A 25,115-nucleotide genomic window follows, 5' to 3' on the forward strand; every position below is an offset into this window, starting at 1 on the left:
CCCCCATGGCCTCGCGGTAGTACACGCGCGTCATGTTGCCGAACCGCTCCTGTCCTGTGACGAGCAGGGACACAACGCAAGCACACACACACACACACACACACACACACACACACACACACACACACACACACACACACACACACACACACACACACACACACACACACACACACACACACACATAAACACAAACGTGAATACCTAAGTAAGCAAATAACACACCCTCTCTCTCACACACACACACACACACACACACACACACACACACACACACACACACACACACACACACACACACACACACACACACACACACACACACACACACACACACACACACACGTAAACACAAACGTGAATACCTAAGTAAGCAAGTAACACAACCCCTCTCACTCACACGCCTCGCATAGACAGGCAATCAGGGATAATTGTGGATCATGTTCCCAGAATTCGTCGGGACAAACAACCGATTCAGGTTGTTTTGCAGCAGCTGGCATTCTAAGGTTGTTCTCGCCAGGATCTGCATTCCACTGAGACTGAGTTGGTTCTGCTGTGCTGGGACAAATAGTCAAAGCCACCGCTTGTTACACTTGTAAATTAGCATGTGTGGTATTCAAATTAGGTTACACAGACTGGAACGTAAATATTAACTCTACTCTATATTAACTAATAAAATATTGTGGTCATCCGGTCTGAGTATTATTGTGCGTGTGTGTGTGACACACATGACTGTTAACATGCTTCAGGCTTCGAAGGTCATGAAGAAAATACATGCTGCCAGCCAAGTCCGTGAGAGTTTGCACATTGAGCACTTCTGCTTACATATTTGTCAGCAATATTCGTTGTGTTGGTGCACCTTGGAATGAAATAAAGCTCCTTCCGATTCAGCAAGAATATTGATGGATCTCCATCGCAGCTGGAGGATTTCTCAAAGATGTTTATCAATTACGATACGTCTACCTCAAAAAAGTGCATTTTAAGTACAAAGAGATAACTGGTGTGTGTGTGTGTGTGTGTGTGTGTGTGTGTGTGTGTGTGTGTGTGTGTGTGTGTGTGTGTGTGTGTGTGTGTGTGTGTGTGTGTGTGTGTGTGGTGTGTGTGTGCGTGTGTGTGCGCGTGTGCGTGTTTCAGTGAGAGCCTGTGTGCGTGCAATGTTCTCACATATGTTAAGGGATATACAATGCACAACGAAGCTCCTAACTCCTTGAAATGCACCTCACATGGCCTGCCTCACATGATCCCTCAGAATACATTGCATGAATGACAGCTCACTCTTCTTCTTTCATGACAAAAAATAATAGAGAATGAGGGTGACAGGAGTGTCCAACAGGGAAGATCACGCCAGCATAGCGTGCCCATGAACCATAACCCTATCCAAAACGTATAAGATGAGGTTATAACTCGGCAGGACCTGTTCTTGTTCAAACATTCAGAAGACAATAACTATTGGCCTACATTCATTTGTTTAGGGCAAATGTGGCAGCGGTTTTCGTAGCCTAGTAAAACAGGAAGGCAGAAGCTGTCTGAAACCGCTTATTTCCGACAAAATTAGTTAACAAATGTTCCAACCGCAATTGCATGTCCTAAGCATATCATTTCCCCACCTGCGATGTCCCAGAGTTGGAGACGGATGGTCTCAGAGTCCCAGTTCAACACCTTCAGTGCAAAATCCACTCCAATAGTTGCGCGATAGTTGGCGGAGTACGTCTGGTGCACATAGCGCCTGATAACGGCCGTCTTCCCAACCCCGAGGTCCCCGATGACCAGCACCTTGTACAGGTGCTCCTTCCGAGGATTCTGCATGGTCAGCCTACTGCTGCTCCCGGACGAATGGTTGGACATTCCAAGACTTTTATGAGCAAAAGTGTCACCCGCAACGGAACGATTGGAGCATTTTCAAAAGTTTCCCCTAGTGTGTGAGCAAACGAAACATAAAGTAAAGGGCGATACGGCGATGGTGGTGTTTGCTAAATATACTTTAGCGATCCCTGAGGAGTACTCTCTGAGCTCCGCCGTGTGAGTGTGTGGAGGATCCGCCCTGACCGTGGGGAGGTTAACTCGTCGGCGCAGCGCTCGCAGTGAGGAACCTTGTGACCTCGTCTCGTAACCCCGGCGGCACACGGACGGGACGCACATAGGCGCTCGCGAGGGGGCGTGGCACGCTCTCCAGGTAGACGCTGTTGTAAATGGGCCTGTGTGATCAACGTGATGAAGTTGTTCTCAGGGCAATACAAACTAACGATAAACACTCTTCTCGGGGGACGGTAGCAAGACCTTTTAATTTTAACCTGACATGTTTGCAACAAGGTCCGTTCGTTGTTGAAAGGCGTAGGCTACGATTTGATCAATGAATCGAGGCACACAACTCCTGATAAAAACATGTTGTACAGTATTTGATCTATTTCCAATAGTTCTGATTGAGAATAACTTTTATAATCTGTATACACTGGTTTGTAAATTGGTGAAAAAAATAAATGAAGATCGTATGCCTAGATTATTAATGCCCCACGATAAATGATAGATAATAATAGGCCTACCCTAATGCTAATAATGTTGTTACAGGTATGCTTACAAACAAAAACAAACGTAGACAACCTGTATTTAAAACATTTAATAGTAAAATGAAAAGCAAGAATACAGCAACAAATGATATTTATAAAAACAAAAACGCTTAGAATTTCAAACAAATATTATGACACACGGTTCATATTAAAGATGAAATATGAAGTAATTAATTAAATAATCAGAAAATTGTTTTTATAACACTCCCAGATGTAACGAAGGACAGACAGAAACAGACAATCAGATGGACAGACAGATATATATATAGGTGGATGGATGGATGGATGGATGGATGGATGGATGGATGGATGGATGGATGGATGGATGGATGGATGGATGGATGGATGGATGGATGGATGGATGGATGGATGGATGGATGGATGGATGGATGGATGGATGGATGGATGGATGGATGGATGGATGGATGGATGGATGGATGGATGGATGGATGGATGGATGGATGGATGGATGGATAGATAGATAGATAGATAGATAGATAGATAGATAGATAGATAGATAGATAGATAGATAGATAGATAGATAGATAGATAGATAGATAGATAGATAGATAGATAGATAGATAGATAGATAGATAGATAGATAGATAGATAGATAGATAGATAGATCCATTGTTTGTATGCATCACACAACAGTTTAAAGGCAGATGAAAAGAGAGAAAGCCAGTGGTCTTTCTCACATGGATATTGGCACAAAGCAGCTGTTGGAACAGACATTGTCTTCTGAGGCATGCATATATGGTAGTAATCTTCATTCAAATCTAGAATATAAATAAAAAGCCTGGTACAAACTGCTTGGTAGGGCAGTAGGGAAGCAACAGTCAAAACTGTTTAGAAAGCACACCAATATTAAGGGAGTTACTGAGTTTGAATCCAAGGACTAACTTAAATACTAAAACACACGTTGTCAGCATAATCAAGCCCATGCATTTCAAAGCCTAATTTAAGTATTCAATGTTTTCCATTTGACAAATGGTTTGGAAAAGTGTCAACAATAACATAGCCATAGACGTCATGCCATGAAAATGCTTCAGAACATCAGTCCTAGTTTAAAATGCTGGCAACATTTATAACCACCATCTGTGCATAACACACCAAAGGGCTTGAGAGATACATATCTGAACAATGGCTTCCTCTTCCTCATAAGCAAACCCTCCTTCTATTGTCTTCCGTCCCTATTCAGTTACTAGTATCATTCATGTAACCCATTATCTGAAACAGAACTGAATACAATAACCAGATCGGAATGTTAAAACAACTTAAACACACACTATAGGCTACTCAACACAAAACAACTTATCCCGATTAAAAGGAAATGAAGGCATCATGCAAGTTCTGGTTGACTTTTGATCTGATGACTTTAGCCAAGAAAATACATATTAATATATGCAATCATCACATAATAATGAATAATTAATAACAGTTTGTTCAAAACATCCTGAGGTGCAACATTGTTTTGGTCCACTTTGTTTTGTCAGACATACATTCTACATATAACCATTGCCACATGTTGACATGTATGGAGTCCACTAAAAAATTCACTGACCTTCAAATAGTTTCTTGCCATTTTAACATAGATTTTCTTCTCGTTTACGTAGATATTCATTCATCTCTCCAGAGAAATAAAAGGAAGCACACTTCACACAGCCGCCCTGTGTTGTGAAACACAGAATGTTCCCTTTCTCTCCTGCTGTGTAGGTTGAGTCATTATGCTAGCAAGTTTATCTTCCTGTGATCAATAGAAACGGTAGCAGCAAGAGCATCTTCTCCACACAAAAACAAAACATTTTCCACAACAGAAGTGCTATTAGTAAAAGTCTGTTTTAAAAACAGAAAAGTACACGCTTATTTATTTTACTTTTATCTATAAAAAAATTGTATATGGTTTAAACTTTAGTACATCCATAATGTAAACTGCTAGACTGCTTAATGACACACGTACGTTTCATGTTTTAGGAGGAAAGTGTCCTATTTTTAATCAGAGCAGGGGTTGGTGCTCTGACATCACGTTGCGACGACCTCTCTCTTGTCATGCAAGTCTATAGCTCTTCTCATCGTCTGAAAGTAAAACTGTATTATAAATCTCATTAAGTCGGCAAGCTCATTCCTGTTGAAAAAACAAAGCAATTACGATGAAACCACATGGTGAAAAGGTTTACAATACCGGGGTGTAAACCCTTCATTAGGCCTACCCTGATACTGTTCATCGGGGTGTATATTTCTCATGTCTAAACGAGGCAACTCAGAATCAGAATACAAATTGGGAAAAACCCTACTAACTATAGGGAATTTAAAAAGACCACTTAAATGGTGTCTTCTCGGTTTCCATTTTTCCGGCGAGACAGCGTTAAATTGCGGTGCTGGCTAGAGGCCAGCCGGTCTAGAGGGAGGACGAGCTCTGGGTATAGTGCCGCAGCAGGAGCTGGTCGTAATCCTCCTCCGAGGCCGGCGAGAGAGACGGGGGAGGCGAGTCGCTGTTGGAGCCCATGGACAGGTCTCTGAACGGGGACGGGGGAGTCAGTGCGACCAGCTCCTCCGTATTCCTGGACCTCCGGCCGTTGGCGCACACGCCGGCCATGCGCTCGTACATCATCGGTCGCGGGTTCTCGCCGGGGGCGGCGCTGCTGGCCGACACCTGGGCGTACGCGGTGACGGCGGAGCCGCTCGGCCGGGCCCGGGGCATCAGGGCGGGGGGCGGCCCGCAGGCGCTGACCTCCGGGCCGGGGATGAAGGTGCCGGGCCCCGGGACGGCGGCGCACCCGGTGGCGCCCCCCGGTGGCGACCCGGGGAGCATCATGGTGTTGAGCTCACTGATGTTGGCGGTGAAGCGGTGCACCACGCTGCTGATCTGGTCCATGATGGTTGAGCACTGGGGCTGCCCGGCCAGCATCCTCACACCGATGTCCCCCACGCCGGTGTCCACCAGCTGCTCCTCCGGCACCCCCGGATCCTCCGCCGCGGCGGCGGGCCCCCCTCCACGGCCCTCAGGCAGCCTGCGGCCGAGCGTCTGGGGGGTCCCAGGGGAGTACGCCGGCAGGGCCTGCTGATGCGCCGCTGCCGCTCCGTCCCCCTGGGGGGCCCGGGCCCCGTCGTCGTGCAGGCCGCCGGGGGTCGGGGCGTGGAAGGGCGGGGGGGAGGGCGGGTAGGTGGTCAGGGGGGACTCGTCCTCGTACTCCACGTGGAGGCTGCCGGTGTCGACGGGGGACTCGGGCCCCTTGGAGAAGGGCTTGATGATGGCGGTGTGGTTGACCTCCACCTCCTCCGTCTTCTTCACGTGGATGGAGATCCTCTTCCACAGGTTTGGCCGCTGCTGGCTGCGCTCGTTCTGGGCCCACGTCAGAGACTTCCCGTTGGAGCTGGGCAGGACAGGGGGAGGACGAATGGAAATGGTGAATAAGGACTGCATTTAGGCAAGGCAAGGCAAGGCAAGGCAAGGCAAGGCAAGGCAAGGCAAGGCAAGGCAAGGCAAGGCAAGGCAAGGCAAGGCAACTTTATTTATACAGCACTTTTCATACACAAGGCAGACTCAAAGTGCTTCACATATAAACATTGTCATACAATAAAATAATAGATAAGTAAAAGAAAACATATGCAAAGAAATGGGTAAAGTAGAAAGTTAAAAAGGCATTTTATTATTAAAATAGAAAATTAGGCAAAATAAAGGCAATTTTATATAGCGCTTTTATCCGAAGTGCTTTACAATATTGCCCGACATTCATCCATTCATGCACACATTCCCACACCGACGGCGGAGTCAACCATGCAAGGCGACAGCCAGCTCGTCGGGAGAAGTAACGGTTAGGTGCCTTGCTCAGGGACACCTCGGGGATCAAACCTCCTGAGCTACTGCCGCCGATATATAGAACATATAAGTATGGTCACTCAATGTAGAATGTATCCAAATTAAGTCATGTCAATGTTATGTAAGGTGTGCGCAATAATATTGTATTTTATATGTAAGGATACAAAATAAATGTTATTCAGAAATAACGTACTGATATTCTCAGTTATGTGTGATCACGTACAACAACTCGATAAACTGTATCCATGTATCTGACAAGTGTGAGAAAATGTGTAAGAAACACACGCGGTGCACTGCCAACCAAGAAGCTGTCGCACAGAATCGACCCGGAACACGCAGGGAACCATCCTAATGAGGACCACCCTCAGGACCCCCCCCCCCCATCCCCCCCCCACACACACACACACACACACACACACCCATCCCTCCCCCTCCCTCCCCCACCATCCCCGTCTCCCTCTCTTTCATCATCCTTTCCCTAGAAAGAGTGCTCCGACAGGGATAGCCAGTCCCTGTGGGGATAGCTAACCCACATGTAGCGGGCTGCTTTTAGCTCCAGGTACATTCGAATCCAGTCATTGTTTCATCTGAGCTATTAAATAATGATTAATAGCTTGGGAAAAAAAATACACCTTCCAAAGACATTCGAGTTACGCGCTGTGAATATGTGTGTCGGAAATAATACAGTCGTAGTAAATAATGGATTTAAAAGAAGCGTATTTGTGGCAACACTTGTTGGAGTGTGACGTCTTCTGGTGAGACGATCTCCGTCCCGTGTTGCTCCACTTACCTGCTCCATTTCATCCCGTGCAAATATTGAACGTTATATCCGTTTGAATAAAGTGAATCCTGTTTTAATTGTGTCTTCAAATATTTGCTTTGTTTGTGTGTATCTATGTGTGCATGAGAGAGAAGATATACATACAGAAAGAGAGAGAGAGAGAGAGAGAGAGAGAGAGAGAGAGAGAGAGAGAGAGAGAGAGAGAGAGAGAGAGAGAGAGAGAGAGAGAGAGAGAGAGAGAGAGAGAGAGACTAACTTCTACACTAAAGAGCAAGTGAATGAATGAATGAATGACCGACGTTCTGAATGAAGCGGGATCGAGTTCCCGGGGCGCCGTCCCGTACCGTACCTGACGTTCCCCTGTCCCGAGTCGCGGCGCCGGAACATGTTGGCCATGCTGCTGGTGGGTTTGGCCGCCTTGGCCGCGGTCTTGGCGTCGCCCACGTGCATGCGCACCACCGTGGAGGTGGTGAAGGCGCTACGCACGTTCTTCTCCGGCTTGGCGAGCATGATGTACACCTGGACACACCCGTTCAGGAGGTTTGTAGATTAGAACACTTTGAAGAACAGAACGACCTGAAAACCTTTGGTTTTTAACTTTTTTTTGTACTTTTATTTTAGCTTCATGCCCACAACCTGGCTATTAAGACTTTCAGAGTTTGTGAGTTTGGGGTCACTTATAACTAATCTAGTACTTTCAAATAACTTAACCTTAAATTCTGCTTGTTCTATGCTACCCTCATACGTTTGCCCAATCGCCCCTAATGAGGATTTTAATTGTTTTAGTTTTCCTTGGCCATTAAGGGGCTTACAGTGAGTAGTCATGTCACAGAACGTGGCCTGTGAATCCATCTGAGACATGTACCTGTAATCAAGTGGCTCTGCAGATACAGCTGACCTGACCACACCTTTCCCCCCCCCGTGTTCCTCTGGGCTCACCTTGGGGGCGAACATGCAGCACAGCGCCACGGTGGCGCTGAGGCTGACGCTGAAGCACATGGTGATGATCTTGTAGTTGGAGCCGAAGTAGATGGGCACGAAGGCCAGCCAGATGATGCAGGTGGTGTACATGGTGAAGGCGATGTACTTGGCCTCGTTGAAGTTGGCCGGGACGTTGCGCGTCTGTGGGGGGAGGCGGGGTTTGTAGAATGTTACAGGGCTTGTGCATCGTGGAGTCACATCGCAGGGACTGCCGCCATTTGGAAGCATAGGAGCGTTCCAAAATAATAACATTTTTATTTTTTTATTTTGCTGATTAGTCAGCGTCTTGTCTTAAGGGTTTTTTCACGTGAGACATGGCAGAACACCATTTTCATTACCCTAGGTTAAAATATATTTACAGTGAATTAGATTTTACAGAACTGCCACTCTCTTGAGTCCTCTCAATATGGCAAGAAGCCCAGAATGAAAAAAATAACTCTTTAACCAACTTTTTAAGTTGGAGTCCGGGGGGTTCAGTTCTCTTTTAAAGGCCAATCAAACTAGACCTCCACCCCCGGTGATTTGTGTGTGTGTGTTTGTGGTTCGGGGGGGGTACCTTGAAGGCGTAGAAGGTGCAGCTGAGGATGAGCAGGCCGTTGTAGCCCAGCGGCGCGACCACCCCCAGGGTGGTCAGGTTGCAGATCAGGTGGACCTCCCGGATGCTTGGGTAGTCGTAGATCACCTGTGGGGGGCAATGGGTCGTTGTTTGGCATTGTGAAATTTGTGAAATGATTCGTCATTAAGGAGGAGACATTGTTGTGTTTGAATCCCAACACGCTCTGCAACAGTGCTAATCATGGGACACGTTTAAATAACTTTTAAAACGTCGTTAGCCAAGTCTACGATACGGTTCTAACCCTAACCCTATATATGATGATTTAGGATTTACAGTGCTACAACTCTCTCTCTCTCTCTCTCTCTCTCTCTCTCTCTCTCTCTCTCTCTCTCTCTCTCTCTCTGCCTCTCTCTATCTCTCTCTCTCTCTCTCTCTGTCTCTCTCTCTCTCTCTCTCTCTCTCTCTCTCTCTCTCTCTCTCTCTCTCTCTCTCTCTCTCTCTCTCTCTCTCTCTCTCTCTCAATATGGCGGGGTATTGCCAACAACAAATCCCATGATGCATTCTGGTGCCTACATACACACCTGCGGGGGCTCTATGACCAGCAGGGCCACGATGATGCCCAGCTGCAGCAGTATGAGGATGAAGGCGATGACGAGCTGGGCGCAGGCCGACATGAAGCGAGGTTTCTTGGTGCAGATCTTCTTCTTGCTGCCTGCCAGGATCCGTGCGATGCGGTTTGTCTGCAAAAGGAACACACAGGCCACTCAACGAACACAGTTTATTTATGTTTCCCAGGTTGTTTAAGGCTGCTGGAGGTAAAGAATCCGAAGTTGTTAAAAGAGAGAGAGAGTCAGAAAAGGAGGGGAAGAGCACAAGATTTTGAAAACATAAACCGAAAAATCGCTCCCTCCCTCTCTATGTTTTCCCTGCCATTGAGAATTGTTACATTTCTCGCACCTGTGATTGACAGGCATAATGGATTCCCCAAACCAATCAGGGAAGAGATGCCCCGATTGGTTAGAAATGATGCGGGAGCGTCAAATCTAAAAACATGCTCATACAGAGATAGTCGCAGCCACCTCGAAACAGATATTCTCACTCCCCTCATTAATAGCTGACGGATGGCTCTGCCATTTCTTACCAATGACACCAAAACGGTCACTCTTTAATCGTACCTACAGCACCTATAACCAACAAGCTCAACTTAAATTTGAAAGTACATTACAATCAAACCTAATGCATGGCGGTACTCTCAACAAAACGAAATTCGACATGCCCTCCGCCGCTGCCTGTACCTTTGTGACCAGGGCCGAGTAGCTCATGGCCGGGGACAGGCCGATGCCCAGCCGCTGGAGGTAGCAGAGCACCACGTGGGGCTTGGCGATGAGGCTGAAGGTGCAGAGGTAGCCCAGGAAGATCCCAGCCAGGATGATGTAGCACAGCTCACGGCTGGACGACTTCACCACAGGGGTGTCCCAGAACCTAGCGTGGAAACCACAGGCGCCAGTCAGCTTCAGATAGGAAGCAAGGATCACGAATGATTGTAATTCGCATTTACTTCTGCATCATGTATACTCATACCATGCTTGTCGTAAATATTTGAATGATATATTTAAAGGGCGAGCTGTTATGTGTCAGAAGCAAGGTGAACAAAGTCTTGAGGCATTACTTAATAAAGATGGATGTTACAAAGAGGGTAGCCATGAGACCCAGACAGGCAAAGACCACGGCCGCGATTGGCTCTGGATCCCCCCAGCGGACATACTGGACTGGGATTGGCTCGCAGCCTGGGGCAGGGGAAAGACATACATAATTCACATTACTGGGTCAAATATATAGCCACATGTGTGTGTGTGTGGGTGTGTGTGTGTATGTGTGTGTGTGTGTGTGTGTGTGTGTGTGTGTGTGTGTGTGTGTGTGTGTGTGTGTGTGTGTGTGTGTGTGTGTGTGTGTGTGTGTGTGTGTGTGTGTGTGTGTGAGTGAATTTCATTGTGTGTGTGTGTGTGTGTGTGTGTGTGTGTGTGTGTGTGTGTGTGTGTGTGAATGAGCAGATTTCTATTAAAGATAAGTTGGTGAAGTGGGGGTCAGGAAAAAAGCAGGAAATCTCCGAACCCCAAAAGGAGTTTGATTATACCTGATGTTTAAGACTGTGTCTGTCCGTTATCTGAGTGCTGCGCTTGCATATTATATATATATAATATGAATAAAATCATAAAGAAATTCACATAGGATTCATGGCAATTGGATGAAGACAAGCCGTAGAACATCTTTACATACATACATCACATAGCACTAACAACAACATGAATAACAAATGAGATGATATGAGTACAAGACAGGAAGGGTGCGTGTGCGTGTGTGTTGTACCGGTGAGGTCGTCAGTGGGCCAGTAGCCTAGCACACATGCTCGACAGGTGTACTCGTCAAAGACAAACTCGTTGTCCTTGCAGGGCGTGCACGTCCAACAGCAGCTCACCTCTCCTTTACGGATCACCTGAGACATGAAACAACCTCTCAGCATCTCACAGACAAGAAGGACCGTCCTCCGCATCAGAAGCAAGGTGGACATCACAGCAACAGACATCCACGTCTAAATCCCATCCTATTGTCAGACCGTAGTCGCCATATCGGGTCTTGCTCAATGTCAAGTAAGCCAACGTGTCCCTATGATATGACGCCGGGGCAGAGATATACAAACGACTACTACATTTTCCTTTAAGGCGCTTTCATCCAAAGCTGCCTTTCTTACACACATTCACACACCGCCGGCGGAGTCAACCATGCAAGCAGTTAGGCCTAGGTGTCTTGCTCAGGTGCAGCCCGGCAGTCAGCCAGGAGCCGCCGGGGATCAAACCAGCAACCTTCGGGTTACAAGTCCACCCGCTCTAGTTCCTGAGCTGAGCCAACCCTTATACGGGCGGTCTCTTGGGTTCATGCTCTCGCTCGGTTTCCACGGCTACCTTGATCTGTGCCCTCTGGCAGGGTTCCGAGCACACCGATTGGATGATGTCACTGTTGTTGGTCCAGATCTCGTCGTCGTCCATCCGCAGGCCGCCCTGGTCCCAGCTGCCCACATGGATGTAGCTATACTCGCTGTTCCCCGTGTGCTTGAAATTCATAATCTCGTACCTGCAGCCGGTGAAACACCAAAACCCATTCAATGAAAAACAAACATCCCTCCTTCCCTCCTTTCGTTCACTCGATTCCTCCCTCCCTTTTTTTCCTTACCGGCCGGGGGAGTCCCCATGGGCGTCAAAGTAGATCGTCTCTCCGGACACGCCGGTGAAGTTAGTCTTCATCAGGAACTCCAGGAGCTTTCGTCCGTCGATGGGCCGCATGGCGCCGCATAAACCCTTTGAGTCAGGCACAGGATGTAAACCTTGAGGCGAGCGGCCCGGTGCGTTTTTTGAGGACGTCGTGTAGAGCGTTTAGCACGGGTCCTACCTTGTAGCCGGGGCAGAGGGACTGCTGCATGGCGTGCAGGCCGTACGCCATGGAGTAGATGGCGTTGATGACGAAGCCCATCTTGGTGTCTTGAGCGTACTGCTGGCGCAGAGACTCTCTCCCTGTGGACGAACAGGGGGACCGACTCAAACAAGGCAAACCCCCTCTCTCTTGTTTTGCTTGCTTTCACAGTGTACACTCAGAACCCTCATGATGTCCACGCTGTCGAGAGTGGGAAGTGAGGTTAGCGACAGCTAGAGCCGGGGGTTAGTGGTCCCGTGTGCCCAGTAGCCTTGGGCTAGCGGCCCCTAAACTCAGCCCACTTACCCCTTCTCTTGGCCCCTAAACTCGAGTTACTCAAAACGATTCATGGCCGGAGCCAACCGCTCGAATCCTTTACACCCGCTGATGTGAACAAGGTTTACATCAGTATTTTAAGGGGATTTAAGGGGTTTTAAGGGGATTTTAAGGGGATACAGAATTGTGATCCCCATAATTGTTTGAATTTGGGCAAAGCTTACCCTGATCCAAGGTAAACCCGTTGTTAATTGCTTCCTCAGGCAGACCCACACACTCCCTCCATTGAGTTAACAGCATGCTTTTTCTCCTGTTTTACCGTCGTGTTTACAGTATAGCTTTGTGTCGCCCACTTGGTTTTTCTAAACATCTATATGTTTATATCGGTACTGGCCGTGGGTTGTTGTGTGCACTCAGAGCTGAACCATTCTCTACCCAAACCACTGACCCTGTTTGTGTGGCAATAAAATATACTGTATCTTGAACATTGCAACGCATACCCCAGTCTAAGGCTAACACTAGCCCAGGGTCCTCGACTGGACACAGTGTGACGGCAAGAGTTGGAAAGAGAATGAGTTGGAAGAGTGAGGAACACCCAGCCTGCATAGGGCCTCTGGAACTCTCTCTCCCACTATCCATCTGTACTGTCGAGTCTCTCCGCACCTTTAAAACCTCCATCGAAACTCACCTGCTCCGACTAACCTATCCCACTCAACTCCACCCGCCAGCCAATTCACTGAACATGTTGCATTGTTGATATTGTTAACTTATAAAATGTGTTTGTCTCAACTATATTTGCCTGTTTTTAACTTGTATTTGCTTGTCTAAACTGTTACGGCGACCCTGAGAGTTCTGAAAGGCGTCCTGAAATAAAAAGCATGATTATTATTATTATTGTGAAGCCTGCTGGAGTGCGGACTCTGCGGAGGTGTGCTCACAGTTGCAGGTGCGGTTGTAGGCGGGGTTCTCCTGCGGGTAGCCCCGCAGCCGGCACTGGAAGCGGTGCTGCCAGAACTCTGGGAACCAGGGGTTCCTGAGGTTGGTCTCGGGCTTCAGGTTCAGGTAGTAGTCGTCAAACCAGGTGACGTAGGCCGACTTGAGCTTGATGGTGATGCCCCCCGCGGCCTCTCTCTGGTAACCGTCGGTGACGTCGGACCTGTCCGCCCAGCCGTCGCTTGAGGAGGGGGGGGGGGGGAGGGAGGAGGCGTGAGCCGACAGTGGAAACCACGGTGAACACATTTGGTCGAAAGTCTAAATGACATGACTTGCGTTTCAGCAATGTTTTCCTTGTTACCATGCCGACCTTATCACAAAAACAAATGTGGCAGCACGCGTGAGGAACAGGGATAGAATAGGGATAATAAACTCAGTATGGGCTACTTATTTTTGCCTTTTTTGTCTTTAAACACTGGATAGTAGCATGATGCTGTTATGCAAGTTGAAAGATAAAGTTGGAGATTGCTCAAAGGAGAGATTGACTCAATAATTGGGATTCCTGTTCTTACTCCTGAGATATGAGCAGTGTTTAATTATAACGTGGCTAAGACCGAGCAGAATGATGGAAGAAAGAGTCATAACCACCCACTAGTGTAAGACACTTGTAGGTGGACCCACACACACACACTAATACACACACACTTACACACACTCACATATGCATGCACACACGATGACACGCACGCACACACATGCACACACACACACACACACACACACAAGCATGCATGCACACACACGCACCCGTGCACGCATGAAAACACACACACACACACACACACTTTTACATGAACACTTGTAGGTGGACGCACACATAAACACAACCACACACACACGCACACATGCTCCCACACACAAATACACTCAAGCACACATGCATGCACACAGGAAGACATGCACGCCCACACATGCACACACACGCAGACAAGCATGTGCACACACACACACACAGACACCCCAAGAGATTGTGTCACCAAGGCAGTGGGCTCCAGCAGAAGAAAAGAAAGTGACGATATTATAACTTAGCTCAACTTAAAGCATGAGCGTTACACAACAGCGGTGTGGGCGGGTTCTGTGGCATGCCTCTGTTCTCGGTGTGTTTCGTAACGCATCCTTAGAGGAGCGGCCATGTTGCTGCAGCGATCGGTAGAACCGGGCGGGGAGAAGAGAGGGATGTGAAAAGCGTGGACGGCTGCAGTCCGGAATAGTTTGAATCACTCGTCGACCAGAGCTGTGCATCCCACGCGTTGACCTGCCGGGGCAACGCGACGCTTCCTGCACCCTGCATAGGCGCACACCAACACACACGCAGCCATGCCCATGCACGCACACACACACAGGCGCAGTGGTGCACATACGTACACACGCGCGCGCAGTCGTGCACATATACGCGCCCGCACACACAACGCATGGTTGACGGTAACATAAGCGCTGCGTTGTGGAGGACTCGTGCACTTATACGCGCTCGCGCACACACCAACCATGGGCGGCTGGGATGTAAGCGCTGCCGTAGAGGAACTTCCACCCTTCATCGCTCACACACACACACACACACACACACAGAGACCCAAGCCCACGTAAAAACCTGCATACATTCATGCGTACATACACGCACACACACATACACACGCACACCCACACACACACACACACACGCACATGCACACACACACACACACACACACACACACACACACACACACACACACACACACACACACACACACACACACACACACACATGGTGGACTTTAATTCAAACCCTGTAGTACATCCAACTTGTTTTTCGCAGTTCACACTGCGGAGCTACAAGTGGACGCTGTAGTGGCCCTCAGAGGCCTCTCGTCAGGGCCCTCCTAGCGGCTTGTGGAGGACTCATGCACCCATAATGCGTACGAGTGACAGAACGGACATAATTCAACAGAACGGAACACAGCCTAATAGCTCCTTGTCACCGAAACCGTTGTTGGAATTGTGATCATCCTGGCAAAAGATTGAAATGATTGAAATTGAAATTCCATTCCAAAGGAGAGAAAAAAAATTCAATGAAAAGATGAAAGGGTGCGGATGGCGTTGTTTTGTACCCAAAACAATCACTCAAGTGAATGCGCTCTACTCGCTTCCACATTAGCAAAGGAAAGAATGAAAGATTGAGTGGGAAGACAGAGGGAATATGAGGATAGAAGACAATGTGAGTGGGAGGGAGAGTGTGAGCGTGTGTGTGTGTGCGTGTGTGTGTGTGTGTGTGTGTGTGTGTGTGTGTGTGTGTGTGTGTGTGTGTGTGTGTGTGTGTGTGTGTGTGTGTGTGTTAATCACTGGCAGCGAGGCATAAGACTGTAGCTTGGCGACTGTGAGAGTGTAGAACCATAAATGCTAAATTTAACAAGCTGTGTGTGTGTATTTGCAATCCTATAAATTACTTTTAATTACAATAACAACGTATGAATTCGACATTAAATGTAAGCGTTAACATTAGACTTTTGGCCAATTAAATTCTCGGATTAATAACCTTTAAAATTTTAACCATTACTGTTTCATCACAAGAAAAAAAATCGTCATACATGAATCTGATTGAAGGTCTGAACAAGGCGAACGCCACACAGCGAGGGAATAACACAAGGGAGACGGCGTGCAGCATGTGGCTCCCACCGGCGGGAACGCCTGCGGTATGTAGTTCAAGGTTACGTTTCTGTTTCCCGCCATCAGACGTGAGCGACAGCCTACATGTGGCTCCTAATAAGGAACAGCTTTGCAGCAGCACCAGGGACCGGCTGAACCTTAAAATAAAACACCTTATTTTCAGTTTGATTAAAACGCTCCTACTCACTCAATCCCCCCCCCCCCCCCCCCCCCCCCCCCTTAATATTGGACTTCTTTTTTATTCATTCTTCCACGCTACACACACACACACACACACACACACCCCTCCTCCGTCACCACAGCACACCATCAGTCTGTCGTTTCAATGAGACGCATCTCTGAATACCGCCTTTCAAGTCGTGGTAATTCCTTTTAGGAATAGAAAATTGCCTCCCCAGGTTGGATTATGCAGGATTAAAAGTCTTTGTATCAAACACTAATAGAGCGCACCCCTTAAGTCTCGATTTGGATGTCATCTGTAAACAGACTTTGACTAGATCATACACAAAGGACAACGTCGACGAAGAAGAAATGCATGTCGTGGCATGAAGAAACAGTACATACCTGCTTAATGTCCCATGGACAAGATGGTCATGATGATGAGGATGATTGTGGTGAGGAAGATGCATCTGATGAAAGGACAAAGAGTGAAATGTTCCGTTGTGTATGGTGCTGCACTGCGTACCAATGAATCCATAAATAGGACAAAAACGTTTGGTTTTTTCCTTGATTTAGAGACAATGACACAGGACGAGCAATCAACTTATTTCAGTGTGCTGCCAGACTGTGCATTGAAAGCTGTCATGTTAACAAACGTTTAATCACTTCTTCCGTGAGGCTCTTAAAGGAGCCCCGGTCAGAATACAGCTGTGAAAATCAGGCGACACCACCGTTCACACCGACCACACAGCAGTTGTTTGTCTGCATGTCGTTATGATTGTGTCACAGCAGTGTTTCCCAACGTGCTTTGTCTTATGGAGCCCGGGTAACGCACCCCTTCCCCAACACCCAACCAGAAAGGATTCTAATACCCTTCAGCATAATTGTTAACATTATAGTGGCATAGGCACTTAAAACTGAAGCTGAGGAGTAATTTTATTTCCCGTCTCAATTTAATGGATCAGCTGAAATCAATATACATGCAAACAATGTTAATATTACCATTATAAGTATTGTATATTGTCTTCGTATTTTACTACGTGCTTCCCTCCTAGTTCCCTCCTAAAAGCTTAATCTTCTCAGGCACCCCCTGGAGATCGACATTCTAAGGAGAACACAACACTCTCTCTCTGCCTATACCTCTGGTTGGGATTGGGAACCACTGCGTGTGTGTTTGTTAACAGGCTACACCAAACAACAGAATCAACCGTTTTCCAAAGGGGGGCAGTGGCTCCACCGTACCTCCCCACCAGCAGGAACTCCCCGACCAGGTGGCGGCGTCGCATGGCCATCAGTATGCCTCGGACGGTCATGCCCTCGCAGAAGCAGGCCACTACTCTGGCCTTGGGAAGGTGGCCCCGCAGTTTGTCCAGCAGCTTGTCGAAGCTCTGCTCGCCCGCGTTGCTGTAGATCTTGTCCGAGTGGGCGATGCAGATTCCCTCCTCGGCGGCCATGTCCTTAAATGCCTCCATGCCGCTCTCGCCGTAGTTGCCTGGCGATGGGAGTGGGGGGGGGGGGGGGGAGGGAGGGGGAGGGGGGGAGATAAGCAATATGAGTAATGTAAAATAACCAGCTCTGAGAAATGAGATGGAAACACTTTAGAATAAGGGTACATTATTTTCCCATGAACTAACATTTGGTTAATGTGTCGCAGTGTTCATTAATTTACAGTGAATCAGCGGGATACTACTGTGTCTAGTAATTGTTGCCTAATTAGCCTAACCACTATGCTAATGCTATGTAATTATGATTATTACTGCATTAGCAAATGCACATTATAGTATCCTTATTGTAAAGTCTGTAAGTAAAATGTGATTGCTACCACAGACGGTAAACAAGTAGGAGTGAATAGATAATCATCATCATCATCATCATCATCATCATCACTCTGTGCTTTAAATGCGTCTTCACTCTCCATAATGTGGACAGATGGACATATCTGAGACTATTTTTCTAAATGTTCTTCATCTTGTGATTGGATAAGGATTCAAGATACTTAATATGATCGAACACACACTGATAAATACATCTAGCATGCCAAAACACACAGAGACTCTCTCTCTCTCTCCCAAACACACGCACACACACACACACACAGACATACACACACACACACACACACACACACACACACACACACACACACACACACACACACACACACACACACAGACACACACACAGACACAGACACACAGACACACACACACACACACACACACACACACACACACACACACACACACACACACACACAACCTGCCAACCCAATGCCCCAGAATCTGATGTGTTACACAACCCAGCTGGGGTACAATCCCCAGTTTTCTCTGGAAGCAGGTCACCCACTTTCTGTTGCTTAGAAGAAAAAAAAAAAGGATCCTCAGACTGGCAGCATGACAAGGTTTAACACGGAGAATAATTCATCTTTTCGCTGCAAAGAACTGTCACACACGCACATAGAAAAAAACATGCACGCCTACGAATGGCTCATCCAGTATTTTTTAAGATGAGGTGATTCGCTGTGTTGAAGGCCATCTCTTATTGGCAAAGGAGTTTCTGGCTAAATTCTTCATACTGCTCTTCCTGGAGCGGAATAGATCACATTTCTTTTCTAATCTCCAGCCCATCTCAACCAGATCGGACAGTAGTCATCATCAACGGATGAGGCTTGAGTTGTAAACATGCTGCAACCTGATTAGCTCTTGTTTTCTTTCTGTTGGAAGTATAACAAATCTTGGCATGAAAGATCTGTCTTTAAATCCCTGTCTAAATCCGGTTCACACACACACACGCACACACACGAACACGCACGCACACACACGCACGCACGCACACCCACAGCTTAGTATTTGAGTAACGTGATCACATGACAGAAATCCAAGCAAGAAATTGTAGCACAGATTCTCCAATGTGTCATGTGATTGTTATGTTCCTTCTTTTTTTAGTTATCTTCAGGAGACACAGTTGGTAAGGGTGGGGACTGCCTTGAGAATCCAAAAGGGTCAAATTAAACTATAATATGAAACAATATCATGTCATTCCATGCTCACTGAGCCTGTCCCCTCCTCAACATTGTTTGACTTGCTGATAGAGTAAAGCAGCTAGTAAAGCAGCATTTAAAAAACAATGCCAATAGTTATGCAAATATCCATAGCATTAGGGTATAGTGTAACTTCTAGAGGGGAGGTTTTATCCATAAGCCCTTGGGGATTGTTACCTCTCCTGCACATCGCTTGCCATGTTCCTTTTAACACACACCCTTGTTTTGTCACTTCCTTTGTGCTCAAAAATAAAGAAAATACAGTAAAAGCCCAAAGACACGAAATAAGGTTTTTGATATTCAAGTCCAAAGTAGACATGAGTACAAAATATTCCGAAAAATACGTCCCGCTACATTCCAACCATGGTGCCTTGAGCAGCTAAAAACAATACAATTCTATATCTCTTTTGGGTGGCGCTAAAAATATGACTTGAAATTCATGCTTTCGTCTTAAGGTATGCGCTTTGTGTAAGGTATGCGTTTGGACAGTGAACAGCTGGCTTGGACAGGGGATCCCTAGCCAATGAACAGCAACACAATGTGCCGCCCGAAAGGTCCCAAGCCAAGTGGCATTAAGCTGTCAATCACCAGCAACATTACACCGCACAGTATGATATCTTAGATACAGCCATATGAATATGAATATTCAGGAGAGATGGTACATAGAATATATGTGTGTGTGTGTGTGTGTGTGTGTGTGTGTGTGTGTGTGTGTGTGTGTGTGTGTGTGTGTGTGTGTGTGTGTGTGTGTGTGTGTGTGTGTGTGTGTGTGTGTGTGTGCGCGTTTGTGTCTGTGTGTGAGTGAATACGGTCGATTCAGAGAGCCCTGAACGGCTGACATATTTGACTCCACAGAATGAAGTGCGTTTCCCCTTCCTGCTTCTTTGTGTCTTTGTGTCGATGACGCACGGTGCTGCCGCCGTGTGTCAGGGGCGTTCGCTGTGGGAGGACGGTTGCCCCCTCACCCTCGGAGACGGAGTGTTTACACCACTCCCGTTGTTGAGTCATCAGATTGAGTGTTGTCTCTTTTCAACAGGTCAGAGCATCAGATATCACCGCCAGGCCGTGAGGTGCAATGCCCCCGATGGGAAATTATGAAGCACATATCCCCTAGTCCTTGAGTCTGGTGGATTTTATGCAACGTGAATACCATAAGAGTGCTGTATTTTTTCGACTGCAACAGCTACAGTCACTAAGTTATCCTCTCAGCTGGCCCATTGAAGGACAGTACTGGTCTGGACCGAAACATTTTAATCGTCTTTCCGGGCTTCACTGAAACATCCTTTACAGAATAAAAAATGTGCAGATTCTGCCTCAGATCATTTTGTGTGAAAATGCCTGCCCTGAAGGTAAAGAATAGCAGTAGCACTCGGCTCTGAGCCTCTTTGTTATAAGACATTTATTCATACTGTACCGTCGTACTGACTGTTCGTACTCCGTACTGGCAGGCGCACAATCCCTTCAAGCTCTTTGTCAGAATCTGATATAAACGGTTGGCAACAATGGTTTAATTTAAGACCGGTTTTGTCCTTCGAGTCCCACTATGTCACTGCTGGCTCATGAAACAGGCCTGTCAGCGATCCATGGTCGTTCACTGTAGAGCTAAAGTCGTTTTTAAAGAGCGCCTGCATTACCACCAGGTGTGATGTTGATTAGCCATCACCCAGGTGGATGATAAAAAATAACCAATCCACTATAAACACCGTGGACTGTACCAACTGGGCAGGGTGATCTTCATACCATAGCTGTTGCGAGATGCTCCCATGAGGGATGTCACTAGAGGGTCGATTTTGAAATGCCTTGCAAGGGCTCTTCAATATCCCATCGTGTGGTAAAATAATTCCTCTAACGTGGACCTTCATATCAAAGCTAAACAACAGCCAAATGAAGTAATACAACCATGAGGAACCTGTGATACTTGAGGTGTATAAATGAAATCAAGAAAAGTGAACGAGGGAAATAAATAAGAAAAAGGAAGAAATATGAAGAAGGAGGAAAACATGGCAATGTCAAATATAGCTCCCTTGTTGTGCAACGCAAGCTGCTCTGCATGGATGAACAGAACGATGTCATCTGTGTGTGTGTGTGTGTGTGTGTGTGTGTGTGTGTGTGTGTGTGTGTCCCTTCTTCAAACACACACACACACACACAAACACACACACACACACACAGGCACCCACACCCGCACGCATACAAACACAAACACACACACACACATGAGGGCACACCCTCCCACACACACATGCAAACATGCAAGACACATGCACACACATGCGCACACACGCACGCGCACACATTCACACACACACATACACACACACACACACACACACAAAACTCCAGCTCACCTTCTGTGTGTATGGCGGAGACGTAGCTCCAGTTGTAGCGCTTGACGATGTCCACCATGGCTCGGGCCTGCTGGGCGTCTGACGGGACCACCCTCATGAAGTACTTGAACAGGCTCTGGCCGAGTCGACGACCCAAACAACACATGGAGCGTGGAGAGGGAATCCGTGTGAAAACATTTTCGTAACAGTAGTGTGCGTTTGTATCTGTTTGTGTTTGTTGGTTCGGTCATTAGTCCTACACTCTTTCATTATTCATTATTCATTCATTCATTCATTATAATTTAAGCTTTTCTGAACCAGGAAAAAAGAGACAAGAACAGTGATGCCTGGGTATGATAGCCAGGCCGTTTCACAGAACGCACAACACAGAACTGTAAAAGATACACCACGATACATAGTTACGTGTCAACAGACAAGAAACATATCAGACATGCACTCAGAGTATAGAAGAGTTTCAAAGGCTTGAAACAAATACACAAGCGTCGTAATGTCTAGCGGAACATGTGTAATGATCCCACCTGAGCTGGGAGATCAGAGCGTACGTGAGGCGAGTGGGTGAGTAAGCGCTAGCATGTGAAACGTGGCTGGGCGTGGGCTCGGCGGTAGACCGCTCTCTGACCTTGTCGCTGAGGTCCATGCTGGTGGCTGAGTAGGCTATCTGCGGGATGTTGAACAGCTGGAGGAGGTTCTGAACCTGGATGGCGACGGAGCTAGAGCCCGGTCCGATCAGGCCCACGATGGGCTTCTTGGACTGCATCACCACGGACCCGTCCTCCCCGGGACACTTGGCCTGGCTCTCCTCCTCTTCGTTGGAGACCAGCGTGTCCCGGATGAACTCGATGCTCTGCTCCAGAGCCACGGCAGAGTGCCAGCACGAGTCCCTACAGGGAGGAGAGGAGAGGAGATGAGGAACAAGGGAAGGGGGGGGGGGTGAAGGGACAAGTGTAGTAAAGGATTTTGACACGGTGGATCTACTTAGCTACTGCTTTGTGATAATGTAATCTAATTTAACCTTAAGGTCGGCTACCCACTGATGGCCAGGTTCCAGACTTATATCTTTCAACGCAAACTGGCTGATTCCAGCCGGGATCAAAAAGTCTGGAACCTGAATTAAATGGGCATCTCGGGTTCAAAACCACATTAAGCCGGCCAATCAGAGAACCCCGTCGATTGATCCCCCCCCCTGTGCAGCGCTGCTTTTGACCTTTCACCAAATTGCTTTATTACCATATTAATGTCCATGCTGCTTTGAAAATATTTTTATTTGAACGCAAAAAATTTTTTTTCACTTCAATGTTAATGGTAGCGGAAACTAAAGCTAACTAAAGCTAATGGTGTTTACTTTGGAAATAAGGCACTAGGGATCCCAGCGCCTGAGGCTCCCGGATCAGATGCAAAGTAAGGTCGACTGACAACTCCCACAGCAGTCACTGCCGATGTCAGACTTTCCAGACCTGATGAGTTGAGCTCAATATGGTCGGGGCTGCGCGAGGCTACATTAATGTTCTTTATATATATATTATACATATATATTATGCATACATATGTATCTGTATGGGATTGTTGTGGCATGGAGAGGGCTTATGGTTCTGGGTGTTGTATCATGAGCCCTCTGAGACGTTGGACCTGCGCTGTAGTCCCACTCCAGCGGACTGGACCTGAGGGGGCTGACCTGATCTCACAGCCCAGCGTGATGTTGGGGAGCAGGTTGGGGTCTGCGTTGATCAGGTCCAGGGTGTGCATCATGGCCTCCACCCTCTGGATGCCGTACTGCTCCCTCACCGCCCCGCACTTACGCTCATGGACCTGGAGTCACGCACGCACGCACCCATGCACACACACACACACACACACACACACACAGACACACACACACGCAAACACAAACACAGATTCATCAGCTCATAATGTCCCGCAGGGACACACATGCACACACACACACACGCACACACACACACACACACACACACGCACACACACACACACACACACACACACACACACACACACACACACACACACACACACACACACACACACACACACACACACACACACACACAAAGACAAATGCAAAAACACAAACACGCACACATATGAAAGCAAGAACAACCATAATTAACACACCCACCTCCACACACAAACACACACACACACACACACACACACACACATACACTCACACACACACACACATACATCCACACAAGCACAATCATACCAAATACATAACACACACAGATTAATCAGATCACAGTGACACACAAGTACACACACACACAATCTGCTCATTAAACAGACACTCTTGTCTACAGTGACTGCCAGTTAATTCATAAAGAGATCATTTAGGTGCCGATGGGGGTTGAGCATTGCCATCGAGGATGCCTATACAGGTGTACAGTGGATATAGGGTTCGAACCTAGTACGTTCCACTCACTACACACACACACACACACCCACACACGTACCCCCAAACACACACACAGCCGGGCTACCTTGTCCGCAGGGGGTTGGTGGTGGACAGAGAACAGGGCGCCCATGATGATGTCACCGGGGATGTGTGCAAGCACCCTCCTCTCGGTGGCCTGGGCCGCCACGACAGCGTGACCCCCTCCTACGCCTGGCCCCCCGAGGTCAGACCCCCACAGCACAGCGACGGCCAGCATTCTCACACACAGCCCGGCGTGGCCCCCCATGCTGGCTCCCTTCCTCACACCCTTCATTTTCGTCTTCTTCTTCCGCTGTCCTCTTAAGGTCCGAGTGGTAATGCTCCTCTTGTCTTTGACATGGTGCCTCCAGAGTCCAGATTTTTAAAGGCTGTCTCGCTGGAGAATAACGTGCACAAGTGAGAAAAAAAGCCGCGTCTGAAATATCTTTCATCAAATCAAAAAAGTGTCTACAAAGCAGAACAACTCAATAAAGGCGACGTTATTCTCTGATGTACAGTGGAGATCGTTCTAGTGTGGAGGAGGCGCTCGCTCCTTCTACGACGTTGGGTTTAAAGCGGCGGGCAGAGCGCGGAGTGCTGTCCAAGGTGCTGAGAATGTACAGCTGCATCTTACCAACGGACAGAAAGAATGCCAAAATAGCTTTGTAAAGGAAATCCTATCACTAATCCTATAGTTAAACCAGCACCATCAACTCCTTTTAAAATGGATTGTGTTCTATGTAGTCTTTCTTTTTTTAATCGTTCTCCGAATAAAACGGATGAAATTGAGACATACCTCAGTAGTGGTCTGTGAGTTGCGGGGTAAATTGCGTGCCGGCTGAAGCCCATCGGAGGACCACATGTCTGGATGCTGCTGCTCTCCTCTTCATATCAGCGCGGTGCCTGGTTACAGAGAACTGGAAATAGCAGCAGATCATGTAACGCGCTGTTGGAACATGTTTCCAAAGCAAACTGACGCACACGCACGCACACAGACACATACACACACGCGCGCGCACGCACGCACGCACACACACACACACACACACACACACACACAC

General features: G+C 47.5%; 2 protein-coding genes across 2 annotated transcripts in view; both read right to left on the reverse strand.

The window, feature by feature from the left end:
• Positions 1-2,055, reverse strand: part of rab38b (RAB38b, member of RAS oncogene family) — a 4,349-nt gene extending 2,294 nt beyond the window's left edge. Inside the window, exons 1-2 of the mRNA XM_056594278.1 lie at positions 1,608-2,055; positions 1-54 (exon numbers count right to left, since the gene is read on the reverse strand). The exon at positions 1-54 is cut by the window's left edge and continues 230 nt beyond it. Of these exons, the coding sequence (XP_056450253.1) occupies positions 1-54; positions 1,608-1,845 (292 nt within the window). The 5' untranslated portion in view covers positions 1,846-2,055. The remainder of the gene's footprint in view (positions 55-1,607) is intronic.
• Positions 2,056-4,962: 2,907 nt separating this feature from the next.
• grm5a (glutamate receptor, metabotropic 5a) lies at positions 4,963-24,292 on the reverse strand. The gene is made up of 17 exons (XM_056594823.1): positions 24,122-24,292; positions 23,299-23,432; positions 22,246-22,507; positions 21,627-21,741; positions 17,481-17,730; positions 13,382-13,617; positions 12,147-12,268; positions 11,931-12,055; positions 11,663-11,831; positions 11,070-11,196; positions 10,372-10,489; positions 9,998-10,184; positions 9,284-9,442; positions 8,703-8,828; positions 8,105-8,287; positions 7,515-7,684; positions 4,963-5,938 (listed from the first exon to the last, which is right to left on the reverse strand). Exons 1-17 carry the CDS (start codon positions 24,290-24,292, stop codon positions 4,963-4,965), a joined length of 3,630 nt encoding a protein of 1,209 aa, XP_056450798.1.
• Between the last annotated feature and the right edge of the window lie 823 nt (positions 24,293-25,115).

This window comes from Gadus chalcogrammus, chromosome 7 (assembly GCF_026213295.1).
Source record: "Gadus chalcogrammus isolate NIFS_2021 chromosome 7, NIFS_Gcha_1.0, whole genome shotgun sequence".
Taxonomy (NCBI): domain Eukaryota; kingdom Metazoa; phylum Chordata; class Actinopteri; order Gadiformes; family Gadidae; genus Gadus; species Gadus chalcogrammus.